The sequence below is a fragment of the Mustelus asterias genome, chromosome 25, assembly GCF_964213995.1.
Source record: "Mustelus asterias chromosome 25, sMusAst1.hap1.1, whole genome shotgun sequence".
NCBI classification, from domain to species: Eukaryota; Metazoa; Chordata; class Chondrichthyes; order Carcharhiniformes; family Triakidae; genus Mustelus; species Mustelus asterias.
This window is the reverse complement of record NC_135825.1, coordinates 203,670-229,933: the sequence shown is the minus strand read 5'-3', so window position 1 is coordinate 229,933 and position 26,264 is coordinate 203,670. Positions and strand designations below refer to the sequence as shown.

The window sequence follows — 26,264 nt, the reverse complement described above, 5'->3', positions numbered from 1 at the left end:
GTGCTGGGCCACAAATTTTTCCAATATATATTCGTGGTTTGGATGAGCGAAGTGATTATTCTATTGCCAAGTTTGCAGATGTCACAAAAATCGGTGGGAAGGTACACAGTGAGGATAACACAAAGGGCTCGATTTTACCGTTTTGATTCTAAGTGCTGAATCTGGGCGCAATTCAGATCTGACCTGTTCTCAGCCCCCATACGCAGTCAGCCTGAAAAAAAATCGTGTTTCTGAATCGCGCTGTGGGCGGGGCTTAGCGCGGCCGAAACGATCGGAATTTTGAACTGCGCATGCGCAGTGAAAAAACCATTTGAAAAAACGTGCTGCTGTCACATCACTCCCGGGCCACATAAAGCAGATAAAGCGGCCCGGGAGTGAAAAGTGGGAGCGATGGCCCTCACAGACATCACCCCACACCCACAACATAACTGTCCCCCTTATCCACCCATCCCCCGCTACTCAGACCGATCATGACCTTCTGCCCCCTTTCCCCCCACCTATCGCCTGCAGAGTGGCAGCAGTCCCCCCCACCTCCCCCGGACAACGATCTGACCACCCTCCCCCTCCCCCAGACAATGATCTGGCCTCCATCCCCCCCCACCCCCCCAGACAACATTCTGCACTCCCTCCCCACCACCACCGCCCCCCACCCCCCACGCAGTTAACGATCTGGCCTCCCTCACCCCCCACCCCCATACAACGATCTGGCCTCCCTCCCAGCCCCTCCCACCCCCATACAACGATCTGGCCTCCCTCACCCCCCACCCCCATACAACGATCTGGCCTCCCTCACAGCCCCCCCACCCCACCAGACAACGATCTGGCTTCCCCGCCACCACCCTCCACCCCTCGCCATCCCCCCCCATCAGACAACGATCTGGCTTGCCTCCTCCCTCCTCCCCACCAGAGAATGTTCGGGCCTCCCTCCTCCCTCCCTCCCCCACCAGAGATACAGCTGAGATGCCCCCTGCTCCCCCGCCCCCTCACCAGAGAATGATCTGACCCGCCTCCTTCCCCTCCCCCCACCACCGATCTGAGTCATAGAGCCGCCAGAAGCTCTGAACTTACCTCTTCAGAAGCTGGTACACCCGAAACAGACCTTTGCCGAGCATGTCTGTTTCACGCCGAATCTGGATGCACGAACGCGATGGTAAAGGGGGAAATGCTGGTAAAGTTGGGCGGGCAGCCCATTAATTCAATTTAAATGCATCCAAATGCATTTAAACCACCGTTGCGCCCGTTTCGGGAGCGAATCGGATCACGGCCATCTTCAGGCCTTGGTAAAGTGGGCATCTGCGCGGACATGGGCGTGGATCGCATTAATGGCCTCACACCCGACTCAAGTTTTCGCGCCCAAAAACAGGCGCGACACAATGGTAAAATTGGGCCCAAAGAGCCTACAGAGGGATATAAATGTGGGCAAAAACTTGGCAGATGGAAAATAATGTCGGAAAATGTGAAATTATGCACTTCGGTGGGAAGAATAAAGGAGCTGAATATTATTTAAATTGTGAAAGACTGCGGAAAGCTGCAGCTATTCAAAAAGGGAGGCAGAGAGAAAACAGGGAACTATAGACCAATGAGCCTAACGTCAGTACTGGGAAGTTGCTAGAGTCCATTATCAAGGATTTCATAACTCAGCATTTGGAAGGCAGTGGTATAATCAGACAAAGTCAGCATGGATTCACAAAAGGGAAATAATGCTTGATGAATCTATTGGAATTTTTTGAGGATGTAACTAGTAGAGTTGACTGAGGAGAACCAGTGGATGTGGTTTATTTAGACTTTCAGAAGGTTTTCAACAAGGTCTCACATAACAGACTACTATATAAAGTTAAAGCACATGGGATTGCAGGTAATGTCTTGAGATGGATAGAAAGCTGGTTAGTAGATAGGAAGCAAAGAGTTGGCATAAATGGATCTTTTTCTGATTGGCAGTCAGTGACTAGTGGTGTTCCGCAGGGGTCTGTGCTAGGACCCCAACTGTTCACATCATATATCAATGATTTGGAAGGGGGAACTGAATGTATTATCTCCAAATTTGCAGATGATACAAAGTTGGGTGGGAAAGTGAGCTGTGAGGAGGATGCAGAGATGCTTCAGCATGATTTGGACATTGTGTGGGCATCTGCATGGAAATGCAGTATAATGTACATACAATTGTCCCAACATTGAACATCCTGGATATTCGTGGAATGATTTTTCCCATCTTTGTTTCTTCTTTTAAACATGCTGAGAAGGAAATTTCCAATGTGCAGTTTTGAAAAGCTGCTACTGGCTTGGTTGATGCCTGGTCATTGTGTACTGTTGTGGTCATCAAAGTATAACAGACAAGTTCAAGTCCCAGAGAAGGTTTCAAGTCAACAAGCTTCTGTCTGATTTCAGGGTATGAGGACTGATTGGAGAAACTAGTAAGCATTAGTCTTGAGAGGGATTAGTCAGAGATAGATAGGTTCTTGATTAATGATGGGATCAGAGGTTATGGGAAAAAGGCAGGAGAATGGGGATGAGAAAAATATCAGCCATGATTGGATGGCGGAGCAGACTCAATGGGCCAAGTGGCCTAATTCTGCTCCTATGTCTTATGGTCTTAGGGTCTTAGGGTGTAACCGACGTGACGTTGTAGAGAAATAAAATATACTAAATGATGCAGGTAAGGTTCATATGGAGAATTACCTTGATTAAAATATTAAACAGTGTCATGTTCTAACTATGTGAGGGGCTATGGGTTTAACACAAAAACAAAAGAAGTGGGCCGTGTAGTGGAGCGGGCAGGGAGACATCAGTGGCGACCATTTCACAGGATTCGTGCTAGGCGCGTGGGCCCCTGCCCCTCTCCCAGGCTCAGTTTTATAGCGTTATTGACTCAGTGCCAGAAATCAGCATTCCAATATGATCAGCAGGCCTGGGACAGTATTCTCTGGGCCTGCTAGCATCTCCCACACTACCAGGAGTGGCTCCCTCCAGTGGAGATTACGACTGCTCCCCACGAACAGGGAACAGGAGCCTGACCCCACTGGAGGGAACAAAGGCCATTGAGCCCCTCAGGGAGGTCAGGGGTAAGGGGGGTGCCTCTTGGGCAGTGCCAGCCTGGCACCCTGGCACTGCCCAAGGGACAAACTGACACTGCCCATCTGGCATTTTGGCACTGCCCATCAGGCACTGGGGGGGGGGGGGGGGGTGATATCAGGACTGTCAGGGGGGCCAGGGCTGGCCAGGGTGGGGGGGGGGGTGGGTGAGGGGGGGCGCAGGGCTGGCTGGAGGTGGGGGGAGAGGATGGGAAATTGGGGCTGGCCCAGGGAGGTCCAGGAGGCCAGCGATTGGGGGATTGCAAGGCTGGCCAACAATTAGAAATTCCAGTAATCGGGAGGCTGGTAATAGAGGGGCCACTGCGCGCTCTGACAGATCGGCGCGTATGCAGTGGCCCACTTAGCGCTATGCTGCGGCCCCTCTGTTGGGTATGGACCCCTACTTTCCAGAGTGAATCCCGCTCGGGTACCCTGCAGTGCTCGGAGTGTTGGAGATTCACTCTGGTAAGTGCGCTAAAAAAAACAGTGGGAATTACTCCCGTTTTTCTGCACGTTGGGGACTTAATTTTTTTGGGGAGAATCCCGGCCACGGTTTGCACAATTAATTCAAACGAACAACAACAAGGTTTTATTGTAAGAGCTCTTGTCTGTACAGAGTGCAGAGTGCAAACTGAAAGTAAAACAACCTCTGCAAACACCCTAATGATAGTGCCATCAAATCATGTGATCAGCCCTTAAAGCAATCATGCAACCACCTAAATAAATAACATCCTCCCCTTTATTTCTGTGGGTTTCGCTACAAACTACAATGTTATACATAGGATCAATAATACTCCAGACACAGTGCAATGCATCATTAATCATTAGACACAGTGAATAAAAAAGTCAATCAGGAAGATGTCTATTCCTCTTTGGTTGTATTTGATGTTCTAGAATTTGGTCGTTCTTGACTCTAGAACAAAGAACAAAGAAAATTACAGCACAGGAACAGGCCCTTCAGCCCTCCAAGCCTGCACCGACCATGCTGCCCGACTGAACTAAAACCCCCTACCCTTCCGGGGACCATATCCCTCTATTCCCATCCTATTCATGTATTTCCCCAGATGCCCCTTAAAAGTCTCTACCGTATTCTGTTAGCTTTAGGATAGTGATGGAAAAGGATGAGTGGTGTCCCAAGGGTAAGGTGTTGGATTGGGGGAAGGCTAGCTTTAGTGGGATTAGGCAGAAATTGGCAGCTCTTGATTGGGAGAGGCTGTATGAGGGTAAATCCACATCTGGCATGTGGGAGTCTTTTAAGGAACAGTTGTTAGGGCTGCAGGACAGGCATGTGCCTGTAAAAAAGAAGGATAGGAAGAGTAGGATTCGAGAACCGTGGATAACCAGGGAAATTGAGGGACTGGTCAAAAAGAAAAGAGAGGCGTATGTTAGGTCCAGGCAGCTAAAAATGGAGGAAGCTCTGGAGGCGTACAAAGAAAGTAGGAAAGAACTCAAACGGGGAATTAGAAGGGCAAAAAGGGGTCACGAAATGTCCTTGGCAGACAGGATTAAGGAGAATCCCAAGGCATTTTACTCATACGTTAGGAACAAAAGGATTGGGAAGGGAGAGGAGCCGAAGGTCGTGATGCATATAGGTACTGCTGACATAGGTAGGAAGAGGGAAGGGGTCATGAAAAGAGAATATAGGGAGTTAGGTAGACAGCTGAGAAAGAGGAATGCAAAGGTAGTAATCTCGGGATTGCTGCCTGTGCCGCGGGAGAGTGAGAACAGGAATCGGTGGAGAATGAATGCGTGGCTGAGGGACTGGAGCAAGGGACAAGGATTTGGGTACTTGGATCATTGGGACCTCTTTAGGGGCAGGTGTGACCTGTTTAAAAAAGACGGGTGGCACTTGAATCCCAGGGGGACCAATATCCTGGCGGGAAGGTTGGCTAAGGCTACTGGAGAGACTTTAAACTAGAAAGGTTGGGGGGAGGGAATCGAAATGAGGGGACTGAGAGCGAGGAGGTTAGCTCGCAAATAGATAAGGAATGTAAACAGGGTAAGAGGGAGGTTAGACGAGTGATGGAGAAGTGCTCAGGCTGAAGGTCTGAGATGTGTCTATTTTAATGCCAGGAGTGTAGTGAATAAAGTGGATGAGCTTAGAGCGTGGATTGCTGCTTCGAATTGTGATGTGGTGGCCATTACGGAGACTTGGATGTCTCAGGGACAGGACTGGGTGCTTCAGGTGCCGGGTTTTATATGTTTCAGGAAGGACAGGGAGGGAGGCAAGAGAGGGGGGGGGAGTGGCACTGTTGATCAGGGATAGTGTCACGGCTGTAGAGAAGGTGGACGCCGTGGAGGGATTGACTATGGAGTCTCTGTGGGTGGAGGTTAGGAACAGGAAGGGGTCGGTAACGTTGCTGGGTGTTTTCTATAGGCCGCCCAATAGTAACAGAGATGTTGAGGAGCAGATGGGGAAACAGATCCTGGAGAGATGTAGGAATAACAGAGTTGTCGTGACGGGAGATTTTAATTTCCCAAACATAGATTGGAATATCCCTAGGGCTAGGGGTTTGGATGGAGAGGAGTTTGTTAGGTGTGTCCAGGAGAGTTTCCTGACACAGTATGTGGATAAGCCTACTAGAGGAGAGGCTGTACTTGATCTGGTGCTGGCTAATGAACCTGGACAGGTGGAGGATCTCTCGGTGGGTGAGCATCTTGGGGATAGCAATCATAATTCTATCTCCTTCACGATAGCATTGGAAAGAGATAGGATCAGGCAGGCTAGGAAAGTGTTTCTCTGGAGTAAAGGGAAATACAGTGTCATCAGGGAGGAAATTAGACGGGTAAATTGGAAGGAGGCATTCTTGGGGAAAAGTACCGAAGGAAAGTGGAGGATTTTCAAGGAATGTTTGTCTGGAGCTCTGCATGGCAACGTTCCGATGAGACAGGGGGGTGTTGGTAGGGTACGGGAACCGTGGTGCACGAAGGTTGTGATGAACCTGGTGAATAAGAAAAGAGAGGCGTACAGAAGGTTCAGAGAGCTAGGAGGTGTTAAGGATTTAGAGGAGTATACGGGATGTAGGAAGGAGCTTAAGAAGGAAATTAGGAGAGCGAGAAGGGGTCATGAGAAGGCCTTGGCGGGTAAGATTAAGGAGAATCCCAAGGCTTTCTACAAATATGTCAAGAGTAAAAGGATGAGATGTGAAGGCATAGGACCCTTAAAAGGTGAAGGGGGAAAAGTTTGTGCAGAACCGTTAGAAATGGCGGAGCTGCTTAATGAATACTTTACCTCGGTATTCACGGTGGAAAGGGATCTGGGTGGTTGTACTGCTGGTTTGCGGTGGACAGAAAGGATCGAGCATGTGGACATAAAGAAAGAGGATGTGTTGGAACTATTGAATGGCATCAAGGTTGGTAAGTCGCCGGGACCGGATGGGATGTACCCCAGGTTACTGTGGGAGGCGAGGGAGGAGATTGTGGAGCCTTTGGCGATGATCTTTGCATCGTCGATGGAGACGGGAGAGGTTCCGGAGGATTGGAGGATTGCAGATGTGGTCCCTATATTCAAGAAAGGGAACAGGGACAGCCCGGGAAATTACCGACCGGTGAGTCTAACCTCAGTGGTTGGTAAGTTGATGGAGAGGATCCTGAGACAGGATTTATGATCATCTAGAGAAGTTTAGTATGATCAAAAGTAGTCAGCACGGCTTTGTCAAGGGCAGGTCGTGCCTTACGAGCCTGGTGGAGTTCTTTGAAAATGTGACCAAACACATTGACGAAGGAAGAGCGGTGGATGTGGTCTATATGGACTTCAGCAAGGCGTTCGATAAGGTCCCCCATGCAAGACTTCTTGAGAAAGTGAGAGGGCATGGGATCCAAGGGGCTGTTGCCTTGTGGATCCAGAACTGGCTTGCCTGCAGAAGGCAGAGAGTGGCTGTGGAGGGGTCTTTCTCTGCATGGAGGTCAGTGACCAGTGGAGTGCCCCAGGGATCTGTTCTGGGACCCTTGCTGTTTGTCATTTTCATAAATGACCTGGATGAGGAAGTGGAGGGATGGGTTGGTAAGTTTGCTGACGACACCAAGGTAGGTGGTGTTGTGGATAGTTTGGAGGGATGTCAGAAGTTGCAGCGAGACATAGATAGAATGCAAGACTGGGCGGAGAAGTGGCAGATGGACTTCAACCGGATAAGTGTGTGGTGATCCATTTAGGCAGATCCAATGGGATGAAGCAGCAGTATAATATGAAGGGTACCATTCTTAGCAGTGTAGAGGATCAGACGGACCTTGGGGTCCGGGTCCATAGGACTCTTAAATCGGCCTCGCAGGTGGAGGATGCGGTCAAGAAGGCGTACGGCGTACTGGCCTTCATTAATCGAGGGATTGAGTTTAGGAGTCGGGAGATAATGCTGCAGCTTTATAGGACCCTGGTTAGACCCCACTTGGAGTACTGCACGCAGTTCTGGTCACCTCATTACAGGAAAGATGTTGAAGCCATTGAAAGGGTGCAGAGGAGATTTACAAGGATGTTGCCTGGATTGGGGGGCATGCCTTATGAGGATAGGTTGAGGGAGCTTGGTCTCTTCTCCCTGGAGAGACGAAGGATGAGAGGTGACCTGATAGAGGTTTACAAGATGTTGAGAGGTCTGGATAGGGTAGACTCTCAGAGGCTATTTCCAAGGGCTGAAATGGTTGCTACGAGAGGACACAGGTTTAAGGTGCTGGGGGGTAGGTACAGAGGAGATGTCAGGGGTAAGTTTTTCACTCAGAGGGTGGTGGGTGAGTGGAATCGGCTGACGTCGGTGGTGGTGGAGGCAAACTCGTTGGGGTCTTTTAAGAGACTTCTGGATGAGTACATGGGATTTAATGGGATTGAGGGCTATAGATAGGCCTAGAGGTGGGGATGTGATCGGCACAACTTGTGGGCCGAAGGGCCTGTTTGTGCTGTGGCTTTCTATGTTCTATTGTCAGGGAAAAAATTGGACCTCTCAGGGACAAAAGTGGGGAATTATGCTTGGAGCCCAAAGAAGTAGGGGAGATCCTAAATGAATACTTTGCGTCGGTATTCACAAAGGAGAGGGATGTGTTGACTGGGAGTGTCTCGGAGGGGAGTGTTGAACCGTTGGAGAAAATCTCCATTACAAGGGAGGAAGTGTTAGGTTTGTTAGAGAATTTAAAGACTGACAAATCCCCAGAGCCTGATGGAATCTATCCAAGGCTGCTCAGGGAGACGAGAGATGAAATCGCTGGGCCTCTGACGCAAATCTTTGTCTCGTCACTGGACACAGGTGAGGTCCCAGAGGATTGGAGGATAGCTAATGTGGTCCCTTTATTTAAGAAGGGTAGGAAGGATAACCCGGGTAATTATAGGCCGGTGAGCTTGACGTCCGTGGTGGGGAAGTTGTTGGAGAAGATTCTTAGAGATAGGATGTATGCGCATTTAGAAAGGAATAAACTCATTAATGATAGTCAGCATGGTTTTGTGAGAGGGAGGTCATGCCTCACTAACCTGGTGGCTCCCATTTCTCACTCGTGGTATAATTACGCATGAACACTCGATCTCCTTGTTGAAAGGAGTGTTGTTTTGCCCTCACTTCTCATCTAGCAACTTGGGATTGTTGTTGACGTTCTATCTCTGAAGTTTCTGGAGTTAATAACAAATCAAATATAGTTCCCAATTTTCTCTTTAAGAGTAGGAATACAGGTGAACTTTGGGAAGTTGCATGAGTAGAGTTTCTGCAAGATGTCAAAAAGCTATTCACACGACGTGGTAACAAACCTTACTCTTTCAAAGCTTTTAAAGAATATTCCAAAGATTGTACGAATCTTTCCACTAATCCATTGGTTGATGGATGATAATGCGGGGTTTATATTTGCTGAATATCATTTACTTAGAGATAATCGTCAAACTCTTGTGAACTAAACTGTGAACTATTATCGCTAACAATCTGTTCTGGTTCACCAAATCTTGTAAAATGTTTGTCAAGTTTTTCAATGATTTGTTCAGGTTTGGTGGATTTCATGATAACAATGTCAGGCCACTTTGATTGTGCCTCAGTTATGACTAAGAACATGTAACCCTCAAACAGACCAGGAAAAATCTACATGTAATCATTGCCATGGCATTTTGGGCCATTCCCAAGGGTATAAAGGAGTCAATGGTGGTGTATTTCTTATTTGTATACTGAATTGATATTCTCCCACTTTTTCTTTGATCTGAGCATCTAGACCCAGCCACTAAAAATAACTACGGGCTAATTCCTTCATCCAGACCATACCATGATGTTCTTCATGTAATTGTTCAATAATTCTTCCACGCAGACTAAGGAGGAATGATTACTCGGATTCCCCACAACAGACACCCACATTGGGCAGTCAACTCAAGCTTTCTTGGTATAGTTTCTATTCAGGATCATTCCGATGCACTCCAGCTATCATTCCTTTTAACACCATATCCATCACCTTCCCCATCACGGGATCATTTCTGATATGCCTCTGAACTTGAGAAGCTATCACAAGCAAATGAATTACTGGAGAAAAATAAGGAATATTAGAGAAACTAGTTGGCCGTTTCTGCTCAATAGGTAAAGGTAAGTGTGATAATGCATCAACATTAGCTTGGCACTCTGACTGATGATGATTCATATCGTAGGAGTCTGCAGTTAAAATCAGTGACCATCTTTGCAATTGACTAACAGCTAATGAAGTTATGCCTTTATACAGCCCAAAAATAGTACTACTATTGTCCCTACTGCAGATGATGAAACGTCACAAGCAAGGTGCAATGGAAGCTTCAGATAAAAATGAATATTTCAGACTTCTGCAAAGCATCTTTGACATCTTTGTATGCTTTCTCCTATTCTGTTATATAGTCCCATGACTGTTTCACACAAAGTAAATTATGAAATGGCTTTAGTCATGGGAGGCGATGGCCGAGTCATATTATCACTGGACTATTAATCCAGAAACTCAGCTAGTGTTCTGGGGACCTGAGTTCAAGTTGCGCCACAGCAGAAATCACTTCAGAAATCACGGCAGAAAAAATATCTGGAATTAACATTCTACTGATGAAACCATTGTCGATTGTCAGAAAAACCCATCTGGTTCACTAATGTCCTTTAGGGAAGGAAATCTGCCGTCTTAACCTGGTCTGGCCTACATGTGACTCAGTATGGTTGACTCTCAACTGCCCTCAGGGAACTAGGGATGGGCAATAAATGCTGATCAGCCCACAAATGAATAAATAATAAAATGTAGCTAAGTTAGGAACAAATTTGCCATAATAATTTACTAATCATAGAATCCCAACAGTGCAGAAGGAGACCATTCGGTCCATAGAGTCTGCGCCAACCAAAATCCCACCCGAGCACTATTCCCGTAACCCCATGTATGTACTCTGCTAATCCTACAATGGTCCTCAGATGCATCACATTTATCGGACATGGTACTCCTGAAATAGCATACATAATTTTAGATGCTTTATGTAGGTCTTTATTATCAATGATGTGACCCAAATATTGAACTAACATCCGGAACAGGTCACACTTTTCTTTCTTTTGATACACAGATCATGGGCGGAATTGTATGGCCTCGCTCGACCCGAGACCAGAAAATCCCGCCCAAGGTCAACGGACCTTCAAATGGTCTGCCCTTCACCCACTCCAATTCCCGTGGTGGATGGGGCAATACATGTGCTTGAAGATGTTCCAGTGCTGCTTCTAAATTACTCAAGTGTTCTTGTTCACTGAACTTGGTAATTAGAATATCATCCATGTAAAAATGTACACCAGAGACTATTTCAAATCTGAACCATCAATCTTTGGAATAGGGCTGGTGTGGATGTTATTACAAAAGGCAATCTTTTATAATGAAAAAGACCTTTAGAGTAACGATGGCAAGCAATGGTTGAGATTCAGCAGCTACAGGTATCTGTAAATATGCCTGTGAAAATTCAATCTTGCTGAATTTCTGCCCACCTGATAACCCAGCAAACAAATCTTCAATTAAGGGAAGCGGATATTGATCAGCACACGACACTGGATTTAAGATTGTTTTAAAATCACCACAAATGGAATTTTTCAAGATATTCCTGGACATTCTCTTCCGCACAGTCGTAATTCTTTTCTTCCATGTTGTAAATTCTTTGTGTAGAATGCAACTTGTTCTTTTCTTGAAGGTATCCAGATTCTTCTCCTGAAGGGAAGAATCATAGAATCATAGAAACCCTACAGTGCAGGAGGAGGCCATTCGGCCCATCAAGTCTGCACCGACCACAATCCCACCCAGGCCCTATCCCCACATATTTACCCGCTAATCCCTCTAACCTACGCATCCCAGGACTCTTAAGGGGCAATTTTTAACCTGGCCAATCAACCTAACTCGCACATCTTTGGACTCGTCTAGCCCAACAAGCATTTGCAGTCTGAGCCATTTTGCCCCTATTTTTGCATTGACTCTCTTTGCTGCAGCATTCTCTTGCTGAATGGCCCATTGTGGCTCCGCTGCTTATTGCTGTTTTGACCTCAGCTCCAAACTTATGAATCTTAACTCTTGCACCAAAGTGTGAAGCCTCTTTAGCAGCCAGTTCCAACGACACTGCAATTTCTACTGCTGTCTTTGAAGTCAAAGCATATTCTTTTAGAGACCACAAACTCGACAATCTTGAAGAATGTCTTCCAGTGACTCACCAATTCATAATGTTGTACCAACATTTTTAGCACCTCCAGGTAATTTCATGGAGATCAAATTCCCAGATTCCTTCCAGAGGAAGTTTAAGTGTGTGATGAAGGATTGCCACATACTCTTATGTTCTGTGTGGATGGCCTTAAATAGACTGAATCGTCTCACTGATTTGTATCTATTTTGTGATAGTTACTCATCACATGTTCCAGAAAGCAGTTTGAATGCATGACTTATTTTATCTGAAGTCAATAATGGGCAGCTTATTCTAAGGAACAAATCTCACACTGTTCCAAGATACCGTGCAAATCACCTCTAATTTACTGAGAAATTAACAACCTAAATATAAAGCTGTGGTTCGAGGCAGTAGCTTGTGATGCTGTGGGTGGCAGTGAACCACCAGTGCCATAAATGCAGCAAGAAAACGCCTCAGCTTCGATAAGTTTGGGCCAGGACTAAAAATCCACTGAGGAACATGGCAGGGGAAATCTGAAATCTTCCTGACCGATGGCAGCAGCAAGCTGGGGGGGTTGGGGGTAGAGGGGAATGCTGGGGAGGTGATGTTGGGGGAGGGGGGAATACTGTGGGAGTGGAATGCTGCGGGGGGGAATGCTGGGAGAGGGGGCAATGCTGGGGGAGGGGGGAATGCTGGGGGCAAATGCTAGGGGCAAATGCTGGAGGCAAATGCTGGGGGAGGGGAGAATGGCGGGGGAATGCTGGGGGTAAATGCTGGGGGGGAATGCGAGGGAGGAATGCTGGGGGAGGGGGAATGCTGTGGGGTGGAATGCTAGGGAGAGGGGGAATGCTGGGGGAGGGGGAATGCTGGGGGGCGGAATGCTGGGGGGGAATGCTGGGGGAGGGGAGAATGTGGGGGGGAATGCCGGGGCGGAATCCTGGGGGGGATTGCTGGGGGGGGAATGCTAGGGGGGAATGCTGGGGGAGGGGGAATGCTGCAGGGGGGGAATGCTGGGGGCAGGGGGAATGCTGGGGGAGGGGGAATGCTGGGGGGAATGCCGGGGAGGAATCCTGGGGGGAATTGCTGGGGGTGAATGCTAGGGGAGGGGATATGCTGCAGGGGGGGAATGCTGGGGGCAGGGGGAATGCTGGGGGAGGGGATATGCTGCAGGGGGGGAATGCTGGGGGCAGGGGGAATGCTGGGGGGAGGGGGGAATGCTGGGGGAGGGGGACTGCTGCAGGGGGGAATGCTGAGGGGGGGAATGCAGGGGGAGGGAATGCTGGGGGAGGGGGAGTTGTGGGGAAATGGACTGGCAATGTTTCTACAATATATAATTTGAACTGTGTTGGTCATTAGGTTTGATGGACAGAAACCTCATGACTGAAGATAAACTGGGAATCTGATAACATATCTGGCGCTTGGTGGAATTTTAGCAAAAACAACCTGTACCCCCACACCCTCTCCTCACCCCTCAACCTTCACCTACCTCCACCTCACTACTCATGATCCCTCCTCTTCACCCAGTCTGCCAGGCGCACCACAACCAGCCATACTCTACCTCACCCAAGCAGCCATTTCATTCTATCCGGTGTGAGTTCAAATCCTGAGACCTAGCTTTTCACTCCCAGGTCGGGAGCACAGAGTTGGGTCATTTCTCAACTCCATCAGCCTAAGCTGGAAAGAAAGGCCCAGAATATAGGATTTTCATTCTGGGAGCAGGGTGATCACTGGATTGGAAATTGGGTCCGTTGCCTCGTGAATGAGGGTTTCCAGGGCAGAACACATGTTCCAGCACATCAGTAAAGTTATTTAAAAAGCAATCAAAACAAAAAGAAATCCTCCCAACCATCACCCCTCACAACCCCACATCCCTATCCATGCCAATCTATGTCCCTCTTATCCCTCTACAAACCCCGATGGTCCTTTGTACCTTCTAATCCACCCCCTGCAACAACTCATCCCTACCATCCTTCAATATGCCAACATAATGCCAACTCATGTCGTCCCATTCCCCCACCCACCACCCTTTGCTCTCATCTTATCTCTACCAGTATCCACATGGACAAATTTCCAGAGCCAAATTGACTCCCCAGTATAGGATTTTGGGAATACCTCAAAGATGTGCTGCGGAATCCCTCTCGGGACCTCTCAGGTAAGAGACAAGAGATGTGTGAGATCCTAAATGAATATTTCTCATCAGTATTTACTGTTGAGAAAGGCATGGATGTTAGGGAACTTGGGGAAATAAGTAGTGATGTCTTGAGGAGTGTACATATTACAGAGAAGGAGGTGTTGGAAGCCTTAAAGTGCATCAAGGTAGATTCCCCGGGACATGATGAAATGTATCCCAGGACATTGTGGGAGGCTAGGAAGGATATTGCAGGTCCCCTAGCAGAGATATTTGAATCACCGATAGCCACAGGTGAGGTGCCTGAAGATTGGAGTGTGGCAAATGTTGTGCCTTTGTTTAAAAAGGGCTGCAGGGAAAAGCCTGGGAACTACAGGCCAGTGAGACTAACATTTGCAGTGGGTAACTTGTTAGAAGGTATTCTGAGAGACAGGAAATACAGCATTTAGAGAGGCAAGGACTGATTAGGGACAGTCAGCATGGCTTTGTGAGTGGAAAATCATGTCTCACAAGCTTTTTGAAGGGGTAACCAAGAAGGTAGATGAGGGCAGTGCAGTCGATGTTGTCTACAAGGATTTTAGCTAGGCCTTTGACAAGGTACCGCATGGTAGGTTGTTGCATAAGGTTAAACCTCATGGGATCCAGGGTGAGGTAGCCAATTGGATACAAAATTAGCTTGATGACAGAAGGCAGAGGGTGGTTGTAGAGGGTTGTTTTTCAAACTGGAGGCCAGTGACCTGACAGTTATAGAACAAAGAGATCTAGGGGTACAGGTTCATAGCTCCTTTAAAGTGGAGTCACAGGTGGACAGGGTGGTGAAGAAAGCATTCAGCATGCTTGGTTTCATTGGTCAGAACATTGAATACAGGAGTTGGGACATCTTGTTGGAGTTGTACAAGACTTTGGTACGGCCACACTTGGAATACTGTGTGCAGTTCTGGTCACCCTATTATAGAAAGGATATTATTAAACTAAAAAGAGTGCAGAAAAGATTTAGTAAGATGCCACCAGACTTGATGGTTTGAGTTATAAGGAGAGGCTGGATAGACTGGGACTTTTTTCTCTGGAGCGTAGGAGGCTGAGGGGCGATCTTATAGAAGTCTATAAAATAATGACGGGTACAGATCAGCTAGATAGTCAACATCTTTTCCCAAAGGTAGGGGAATCTAAAACTAGAGGGCATCGGTTTAAGGTGAGAGGGGAGAGATACAAAAGGGTCCAGCAGGCAATTTTTTCACACAGAGGGTGGTGAGTGTCTAGAAAAGCTGCCAGAGGTAGTAGTAGAGGCGGGTACAATTTTGTCTTTTAAATAGCATTTAGATAGTTACATGGGTAAGATGGGTAAAATGGGTAGAGAGGGATATGGGCCAAACGTGGGCAATTGAGACTAGCTTAATGGTAAAAAATGGTAAAAACATGGACAAGTAGGGCTGAAGGGCTTGTTTCCATGCTGTAAACCTCTATGACTCAATGGCTCTAAGCATTTGAACTGAAATTCTGCAGAAGCCCTGGCATCCACCTGGACAATTGCGATGTGACCTCCTTGCAACACACTGGGCCCTGTGTGAAATCTTTCGATGAAACGCTCAAGCAACTCTGGCCATCATAGGTTTCAGAGAAATAAACCTCCAAGAGCAGGTAAGTGTCTGTTAAAATCTATCAATTCCAGTGAGCTATTACTTTCCGGTGCTCGTTGGAAGTATTAGCTCGATCTGTCTATGAGTAATGTTTATTTAAAAATTAACTTCCATTGATGCAAAGAGTATCCGTTATGTGAAAATTCCTTTAATTAATCCCTCATGAAAACAAACATTTCTATTCTATAATGACTTGGAGCTGCCAATCAAACTGTTACCTTAACAGGCATCCCAGTGTGATAAAGTTAGATTGTGAAATCAATCCTGCTGCACCAATCCTATAATAACTCTCAGGCTTATGCAATAGTCAAAATGAAATGTTAAGCACTCATTTGTTCTAACCTCCACACATTTAAAAAGAAATGAAACCCAGCAGAGTTAAATCCCTTGATTACTTTTGACAGTTTCAATGAGTTTTGACATTTCTTTGACTGATTTAGCAGTTCTTTGACAGCTTGACAGTTTCAATGAGTTCTCACACTATTTATGCACAATTATGCTACTTTTAAGAATTCCAAAGGGAACCTTACCTACCTCAAAGAGTGCCTTACCTCTCGCAAAGATGTCCCAGGACCATATTCACATGGGTACCTTATCTCTGCAGAGGGTACCCAAATATCTAAATAAACTCACAAGGTTCAGTCCTGCCCTTCACAGGTTCAATCTGCACACTTTGACCCCTACCTCATGACAATCGTACAAGAGTACCTCTGAAACCATGGATGTGCAATTTAAACTCCAATTCTATTCTTTCCCCAGCTTTGCTGGCTGCACAAAATTTTAGGCCCAAGGAATAATAAATCATCTCAGCCTTCATTCCCAGGTAATGGTCCAGCAATCATGACAGGTGTTGGGACTGATCCCCTCACAACTCTGGACAGAGACACCTTTGAGACCTAGAATTGACCCTGAGCTGTCCTTGCCTTTCTATTTGAATCACCAAGTGGTGGCATAGTGGGATTGTCAATGGGTTAGTTATCCAGAAAGCCAGGGTAATGCTCTGGGGATTTGAGTTCAAATCCCACCACAGCAGAAGGTGAAATTTGAATTCAATAAAAATACGGAATTAAAATCTTTGTAGATTGTTGTAAAATCCCATCTGGTTCACTAATGTCCTTTAGGGAAGGAAATCTGCCATCCTTACCCAGTCTGACCTACATGTGAATCTAGACCCACAGCAATGTGGTTGACTCTCAACTGCCCTCTGAGCCACTCAGTTCAGGCACAATTAGGATGGGCAATAAATGCTGGCCAATGATGCCCATGTCTCATGAATGAAAAAGTGCTTCCCTCATATATTAAACCACCCACAGGTGAGTTAGCTGTAAATCTGCTCAATTGCGAATAAAGGCAGTATCAGTCCTGCCTGCTCTCTAAAATCTTCGTTTCCCAAAGATTCCCACTCGTTGTCTGGAAGCATTCACCAAAAATAACTTCAGTGTCGACAGAATTTTAGATCAAACTGACAGTCAGATCGATCTGAAATGTCGGAATCTTCAAAAACCAATAGAACAATGGTTCTTAAAATAAATGCAACGTTTCTTAAAATAGAAGAGGTTAGACCGATGCTAAATGTACCACCTGCTCAGGACGAGTAAATGAGAACAACTTTAACAGCAGCTGAACATCAAAGGGCAGCTTTCCAAATTTACTCAACCAGGGAGGCAGCTGATGTCAGCAAAAAGCAGAATGTTGTTTCTGTCGAGATACAGCATTGCTGATTGAAGGCCAGGGACTCACAATTAATACTGAACAGGCCCCAGTCATCTCTGAAGCATCACACAGTGACTCAGTCTGGGTTAGCAGGATATCAGAGTGTGAGAATGGAAAGAGTGAGAGAGATAAACAGAAACGTGAGAAGCTAAGAGAAAGTAGAATGAAGGAGAGACTGACCTCAGTCAGTGAGCTGCATGTTTTATCTCCTTGGAGCTACAGGGATTCATAGCAGCATATGCTGAGACCCCAGAAACAAAATGAATTATTCCAACGAGAAATGCAAACAATAAGCAGCAAATCAGGATACAAAGAAACTTTAGAAATGAAAGAATAATCTTTTGGTGACAGTCTCAACCCACTGCCTCCTCCCCTTCACTGTCCTGGTACAAAATGTCTCAATGTCTGCACCCATCATTCCCTCCCCATGTTGCTCTCACAGTTCCCCACTGTCCCAGCTCACAGACCAACCCACACTCTGGCCCTGGACACAGAGACCTCCCCCCTCCTTAAGATCAGAGAGGGTCTGTCTTGGAACAGTGAATTTATCATTCTGCCCTCCTCACCATGTTGTCACCCGAATGCGGAGCACCCCTTAGGGAACGGTGCGGAACCCAGAGAGCCAGTGTGCTCTGGGTCAAACTCTCTAAAGACATGGAGATGAATTTGGTCTCTGGATTTCTTGCTTATATTTTAAAATTCAGAGTCCTCAGCAGACCGGTGATGTCAGTACCTGTTGCTTAGTAACACTGACCGCTGCTCATTCACTCCTAACACACTTCCAAATTATTTACCCAGATTGTGTCCTGTGCTAAATGTAGTTAACCCCATGTTTCAATCAGGACTCCAACTGGAGCTGCTTTTCAGGATTGTTAGCACCTAAATACTCTGCTGAATATTGCCCCCCCCCCCCAACCACCACCACCACCACCGCAACTGCCCCTCCACACCGCGGCTCAAGACACCACTTTAACCCTAACCTTAACCCTAAACCCCGAACACTAAACCCCAATGAGAGACTGGACAGAGAGAACTTTTTTATTCATTTGTGGGGCATGGGCATCGCTGGCTGGCCAGCATTTATTGCCCATCCATAGTTGCCCTTGGAGGGCTGTTGAGCGTCAACCACATTGCTGTGGCTCTGGAGGCACATGTGGGCCAGTCAGGTAAGGACGGCAGGTTTCCTTCCCTAAAGGACATTAGTGAACCAGATGGGTTTTTCCGACAATCGACAATGGTTTCATGGTCATCAGTAGATGCTTAATGCCAGACGTTTTTATTGAATTGAAATTCCACCTGTGGGTGCGTTTCGAACCCAGGTCCCCAGAACATAGCTGAGTTTCTGGATTAATAATCTAGCGATAATTCCACTAGGCCATTGCCTCGTCTGGATAGACAGATTGGACCAAGAGAGACTGGAGTGAGAGAGAGTGGACAGAGAGAGAGTGGACAGAGAGGGAGAGTGGATAGAGAGGGAGAGTGGACAGAGGGAGAGAGTGGACAGAGACAGACCAATATATTGAGTTGTATAGAGTGTAACTAGACAGCATAAGGTATAATGCATCATTTGATATTATACCTCATTATGATTGCGGTCTTGATCAAATCTTCCCACTATCATACAGTTCCTTATACATGAGGCATTTTAAATGTGATGCTTCTGTTATGTATTTAGCAGCTGCCGTATACACAATGTACGAATACATGTACATCACCAGACGTGACATCACAGATCAGTAGAGTGGGGAACTGCCAGATTGGAGAACGCTGTCTGTAATGAACACACCCTGTAAATAAAGCTGTTAGTTCCTAACCCTCCGAGCATCAGCAACACAACACACGACAGCTGCCTGTTTTGTTATTTGGTGTTAGCCTATTTAAGTGTTTTGTACAAAAACACAGAGCAAATGTTATACAATCAACTTGTCTTTCTTTTCCTCTCAAAATAACCTTGCTGCATGAATGTGTCATTCTGCGACAGGATTACAATGAAAACCAGGAGCCAAACTGAAGAGAAAGAAAGAGATCAGCAAACAATTTGACTCAGTGTCATCACACTCAGAATCAATAGCACTTGATTGTGCCTCATAGTCGGACCAGAGTGTGATATCAATCCACAGGAATGTTCCATTACAAAAATACATGGTACAGTTCACAGTGTCACACACCGAATCGCAGAATTATTAGAGTATTGATGGAGGTCGTTCCGCATTGCTGTGCCAACACCAGTTCTCTGTTGGAACAATTGACCCATGCTCATTCCCTCGCCTCCTCCTCATAACCCTGCACATTCTTCATTTTCAAATAAAAATCCAGTTCCCTCTTGAATGTCTTGATGGAACCAGCCTCTGCCACAGCCTGAGGCAGTACATTCCTGATCCTAACCATTCACTGCATGAAATCGTATTCTCGTCTCTCCATTGCCTTTTTTGCAAATTGCCTTAAACCTGTTCTCAATCTTTCGACATAATGGGACCATTTTCTCCTGATGTACTCTATCCTGAGCCCCTCATGATTAATGAGTGTGCATCTGTTCCTTCTCACTGTTCCATTTTTAGTCTCCACAAGGTAAGATTGTGAATGTAGTGGATTTTATTTCCAAAATTGCCTTTTGCAGTTTTACCTTGTCTGGGTTCTGATCTGGTTCTATGGCACTGATTGTAGTTTCAGGTTTGATTTGCAAAATATTCATCCTCCCTTACTCTCTCTGCTGCCTTGAGATATGGCAGGTGAGTGCGAAACCATCTTCCCAGCAGAAGGTCACATGGAACCAGTTCATTCTGGATGGTGTATATTGGCCAAGTTGATGTTGTCATTTATCATTGCCCGGGGTCTTAGCTAATGTTGCCCTTGGTTAAGATTGATAGAGATTGCTGGAGACACAGCAGTTGATTCCATATTCTAACTATACACAGGACAATGTTAAGCCCCAGGCTTCACATCGAGCCAGCTCTCTATGTTCTATTATCATGTGAGCTTACATCATGAATGATGTAGATTGCTTATTTACATATTTAACATTAACTCTTTATATTACATCTGCATCCAGGTCTCTGGCTGTACTCAGTGCATTAATTATATTACCTTACATCTCGCCATAAAGTCTCTGGGGGTGATCTTACCCAAAAGATTTTAAGTGCCAAATGAGCATGAAAAACGAAAGAGAATTGCACCCATTCTTTTTTGGCAACTTCTCAGGTGATGTTACGGCACTTAGTGCAAAAAAAGAGGCAAAGTGTGATTCACGCCAGTAGAGGGAGTGGACAGAGTCTATTCCCTCCAGAAAGCCGGCTGCTCACTCTAGAGGGCACTATTGTGAGATTAACCAGGATGTTGCCTGGTTTGGAGGAGGTGTACTATGAAGAAAGGTTGAACAAACTTGGATTGTTTCCATTGGAGCGTCGGAGGATGAGAGGGACATGATAGAGGTTTACGAGATTATGACAGGCTTGGATAGAGTGGATAGTCAGACTCATTTTCCCAGGGTCGAAGGGTCAATTACTCGGGGGCATAGGTTGAGAGTGAGAGAGGAAAAGTTTAAAAGAGATGTAAGGGGCAAGTTTTTCACACAGAGGATGGTGAATGCCTGGAATGCGCTGCTGGAGGAGGAGGTGGAAGCAAATTAATAGAAACAGAGAAACATAGAAAAACTACAGCTCAAACAGGCCCTTCGGCCCCACAAATTGTACCAAACATATCCCTACCTTCCAGGCCTACCTATAACCCTCCATCCTATTAAGTCCCATGTACCCATCCAGGAGTCTCTTAAAAGACCTTATCGGGTTTGCCTCCACCACCATTGACGGCAGCCGATTCCACTCGCCCACCACCCTCTGTGTGAAAAACTTACCCCTGACATTTCACCTGTACCTACCCCCCAGCACCTTAAACCTGTGTCCTCTCGTAGCAGCCATTTCCACCCTGGGAAAAAGCCTCTGAGAGTCCACCCGATCTACGCCTCTCAACATCTTATATACCTCTATTAGGTCTCCTCTCATCCTACGTCTCTCCAAGGAGAAAAGACCGAGCTCCCTCAGCCTATCTTCATAAGACATGCCACTCAATCCAGGCAACATCCTTGTAAATCTCCTCTGCACCCTTTCAATCATTTCTACATCCTTCCTGTAATGAGGCGAACAGAACTGAGCACAGTACTCCAAGTGGGGTCTGACGAGGGTCTTATATAGCTGCATCATTATCCCCGGACTCCTAAACTCAATCCCTCGATTGATAAAGGCCAGCACACCATACGCTTTCTTAACCACCTCCTCCACCTGCGGGGCCGGAGTCATTAAAACCCCCTGGCACTGCCCACCAAACACCCTGGAACTGCCAGCCTTCCATTGCCCACTGGGTACCAGGCAGTGACAAGGGGCAGGGCCCAAAGGGGAGGGGGCAGAATCTGAAGGTGTGTGGCCTAAGGAAAGCTGGGGGAGCTGCACACTCTGCAATTGGAGATCACTGGGATGGCAATGGACTGGGGTGGTGGGGGGGGGGGGGAACAGGCCGGCGATCATCTGGAGGGGTGTGGAGGTATTGAGGCAGTGATCAGCAGGCAGGCAGGGGTTGGAGGCCAGTGATTTGGGGGGGAGATGGAGACCAATGATTGGCGGGGGGGGGGGGGGTGGAGATGGAGGCCAGCGATTGGGGGGGAGGTGGAGTCCAATGATCAGGGAGGGCAGGTGGGTGCCAGCTATCGGGGGGGGGTGCGATATCTGGGGGGGGGGGGGGGGGGGGGGGGGAGTGAGAGATCTCTCAGTGTACTGTCTGCACCTGATGGTCTCAAAGAACAAAGAACAGCACAGGAACAGGCCCTTCGGCCCACCAAGTCTGTGCTGACACAGATGCCTCTCTAATCTAATATTTTCTTGCCTCTATGTGGTCCATGTCCCTCTATTCCCTGCCTATTCATGTATCTATCCAGATGCCTCTTGAATGTTGTTATAGAATCTGCTTCCACCACCTCCTCCGGCAGCACGTTCCAGACATTCACCATCCTCTGTGTGAAAAACTTGCCCCTTACATCTCTTTTAAACTTTCCCCCTCTCACTCTCAACCTATGCCCCCGAGTAATTGACCCTTCGACCCTGGGAAACAGACTCTGACTATCCACTTTATCCAAGCCTGTCATAATCTTGTAAACCTCTATCAGGTCCCCTCCAATGAAAACAATCCAAGTTTGTTCAACCTTTCTTTAGGGACATAGATAAGCTGCAGAGCTGGGCTGAGAGGTGGCAAATGGAGTTTAATCCGGAAAAGTGTGAGGTGATTCACTTTGGAAGGAGTAACAGGAATACAGAGTACTGGGCTAATGGAAAGATCCTTGGTAGTGTGGATGAACAGAGGGATCTGGGTGTTCATGTGCATTGATCCCTGAAAGTTGGCACTCAGGTTGATAGGGTTGTTAAGAAGGCGTACGGTGTGTTAGCTTTTATTGGGAGAGGGATTGAGTTTCGAAGCCATGAGGTCATGCTGCAACTGTACAAAACTCTGGTGCGGCCGCACTTGGAGTTTTGCGTACAGTTCTGGTCGTCGCATTATAGGAAGGATGTGGAAGTGTTGGAAAGGGTGCAGAGGAGATTTACCAGGATGTTGCCTGGTATGGTGGGAAGATCGTATGAGGAAAGGCTGAGGGACTTGAGGTTGTTTTCGTTAGCGAGAAGAAGGTTAAGAGGTGACTTAATAGAGGCATACAAGATGATCAGAGGATTAGATAGGGTGGATAGTGAGAGCCTTTTTCCTCGGATGGTAATGGCTAACACGAGGGGACATAGCTTTAAATTGAGGGGTGAGAGATATAGGACAGATGTTAGAGATAGGTTCTTTACTCAGAGAGTAGTAAGGGCGTGGAATGCCCTGCCTGCAGCAGTAGTGAACTCGCCAACATTAAGAGCATTCAAATGGTTATTGGAAATACATATGGATGAAATTGGAATAGTGTAGATTAGAGGGGCTTTAGATTGGTTTCACTGGTCGGCGCAACATTGAGGGCCAAAGGGCCTGTACTGCGCTGTAATGTTCTATGTTCTATGTTCTTCATAGTCCACCTCCTCCAAACCAGGCAACATCCTGGTAAGTCTCTTCTGCACCCTTTCCAAACCTTCCGATAGTGTGGCGACCAGAATTGTACACAATACTCCAAATGCGGCCGAACCAAAGTCTCATACAGCTGCAACATGATTTTCCAATTCCTACACTCAACGCCCCGACTGATAAAGGCCAGCTGGCTACTCCCCAATCCTCTGGTACCTCACTCGTGACTAAAGAGGGTACAAAGATTTTAACCAAGACCTCAGCAATTTATTCTCTCACCTTTCTCAGTATTCTGGGATAAACTCTATCTGGCCCTGGGGACTTGTCCACCTTCATGTTTTTCAAAACCTCCAATACCTCCTCCCTTTTTATCTCAACATGGTCTCAAATATCAACATCCTCCTTTCTACACTCACCATCCACCACATCCTTCTCCTTTGTGAATATTGATGCAAAGTACTCGTTAAGGACCTCACCCACCTCATCTGGCTCCACACACAAATTCCCTCCACTGCCCTTGAGTGGACCTACCGTTTCCTTAGCTACCCTCTTTTTCCTTATATACGCATAAAAGGCCGTGGGATTCTCCCTAATCCTGCCTGCCAAGGACATTTCATGGCCCTTTTTGCCCTCCTCAGTCCCTGTTTAAGCTCTTTCCTGTTATCTTGTATTCCTCAAGAGCCTTATCCATTTTCAATTTCCTGAAGTTTATGTATGATATGCCTCCTTCTTCTTTTTCATTAAGCTCACAATCTCTCGTCATCCAGGATTCCTGAATCTTGCCATCTTTACCCTTCATTTTTACAGGGACATATTTGTCCTGAATTGTTAACAACTGACTTTTAAAAGACTCCCACATATCGGATTTACCCTCAAATAGCCATCTCCAGTCTACATTCCCTAACTCCTGCTTAATATTGCTGTAGTTAGCCTTCCTCCAATTTATCATAGAATCATAGAAACCCTACAGTGCAGAAGGAGGCCATTCGGCCCATCGAGTCTGCACCGACCACAATCCCACCCAGGCCCTACCCCCACATATTTACCCGCTAAACCCTCTCACCTACGCATCTCAGGATTCTAAGGGGCAATTTTTTTTTTACCTGGCCAATCAACCTAACCCGCACATCTTTGGACTGTGGGAGGAAACCGGAGCACCTGGAGGGAACCCACGCAGACACGAGGAGAATGTGCAAACTCCACACAGACAGTGACCCGAGCCGGGAATCGAACCCGGGACCCTGGAGCTGTGAAGCAGCAGTGCTAACCACTGCGCTACCGTGCTGCCTTTAGTACTTTCACTCTGGGGTTACTTCTATCCTTTTCTACAAGTATCTTGAAACTTATAGAATTAGAGTCAGAGAGTCACAGAGGTTTACAGCATGGAAATGGGCCCTTTGGCCAAACCTGTCCATGCCACCCAGTTTTTACCACTCAGCTAATCCCAATTGCCCACATTTGGCCCATATCCCTCTATACCCATCGTACCCATGTAACTGTCTAAATGCCTTTTTAAAAGACAAAATTGTACCCGGCTCTACTACTACCTCTGGCAGCTTGTTCCAGACACTCACCACCCTCTGAGTGAAACAATTGCCCCTCTGGACTCTTTTACATCTCTCCCCTCTCACCTTAAACCTATGCTCTCTAGATTTAGATTCCCCTACCTTTTGGGAAAATATGTTAACTACCTACCTGATCTATGCCTCTCATTACTTTATAGACCTCTATAAGTTCACACCTAAACCTCCTACGCTCCAGGGAAAAAAGTCCAAATCTATCCAGCCTCTCCTTATAACTCAAACTATCAAGTCCTGGTGGCATCCTAGTAAATCTTTTCTGCACTCTTTCTAGTTTAATAATATCTTTTCTATAATAGGGTGACCAGAACTGTACACAGTATTCCAAATGTGGCCTTACCAATGTCTTGTACAACTTCAATAAGACATTCCAACTCCTGTATTCAATATTCTGACTAATGAAACCAAGTATGCCAAATACCTTCTTCACCACCCTGTCCACCTGTGACTCCACTTTCAATGAGCTATGAACCTGTACTCCTAGATCTCTTTGTTCTATAATTCTCCCCAATGCCCTACCATTAAGTGAGTAGATCCTGTCCCGATTCAATCTCCAAGATGCATCACTTAACATTTACCTAAATTAAACTCCACCTGCCATTCATCGGCCCACTGTTCCCAAAATGGTCCCCCACTGAGACATCAATCACCTGTCCGGGCTCATTTCCCAAAACCAGGTCTAAGATAGCCCCTTCCCGAGTTGAACTCTCTGCATATTGCCTCAAGAAGCACTCTTGGACATACTGAACAAACTCTGCCCTATCCAAGCCTCTGACACTAAAGGAATCCCAGTCTATGTCGGGGAAGTTAAAATTGCCCATCACAACAACCCTGTTGTTTTTACATCTTCCCATAATCTGGTGACACATCAGTTCCTCCACTTCACGCTGGCTGTTGGGAGGTCTGTAGTACAACCCCAACAGTGTGATTATACCACTCCTGTTCCTGAGTTCTATCCATATGGCCTCACTGCATGACCCCACCAAACGTCCTCCCTCTGTATAGCTGTGACATTCTCTCTAATCAGTAAAGCAACACCCCACCTCTTCTGTCACCCTCTCTATCTCGCCTGAAGCATCTAAATCCTGGAATGCTAAACTGCCAGTCCAACCTTACTTTCATCCAAGTCTCCGTAATTGCAACATCATCAAAGTTCCACGTAGTAATCCAAGCTTTAAGTTCATCCGTCTTACCTGTCATGCTCCTTGCGTTAAAGCAAACACACCTCAGACCATCTGCCCTGTCATGTTTTGTACACTCTCCCTGTGTTTTGTTTCTCTGTGCCTTACTGGACGCATTCACTGAGTTCTCCACAGTCTCTGTACTGTGGCCCTTTGTGGGTTTTGTCTTTGGTTTCTCTGCCTTTCACTTTTCCCCTTACTGCCTTTGGTTTCTGTCCCCACTTTACTTCTCTCTGACTTCCTGCATCGGTTCCCATCCCCCTGCCACATTAATTTAAACCCTCCCCAACAGCACGAGCAAACACTCCCCCTAGGACATTGGTTCCAGTCCTGCCCAGGTACAGACTGT

At 46.7% G+C, this 26,264-nt stretch overlaps 1 protein-coding gene across 1 annotated transcript in view; it reads right to left on the bottom strand.

Annotated features, from left to right (window-relative positions):
• The window catches only part of slc6a17 (solute carrier family 6 member 17), a 98,058-nt gene extending 72,124 nt beyond the window's left edge, over positions 1-25,934 (bottom strand). The window contains exon 1 of the mRNA XM_078241924.1: positions 25,846-25,934. Within this exon, the coding sequence (XP_078098050.1) occupies positions 25,846-25,934 (89 nt within the window). The remainder of the gene's footprint in view (positions 1-25,845) is intronic.
• Between the last annotated feature and the right edge of the window lie 330 nt (positions 25,935-26,264).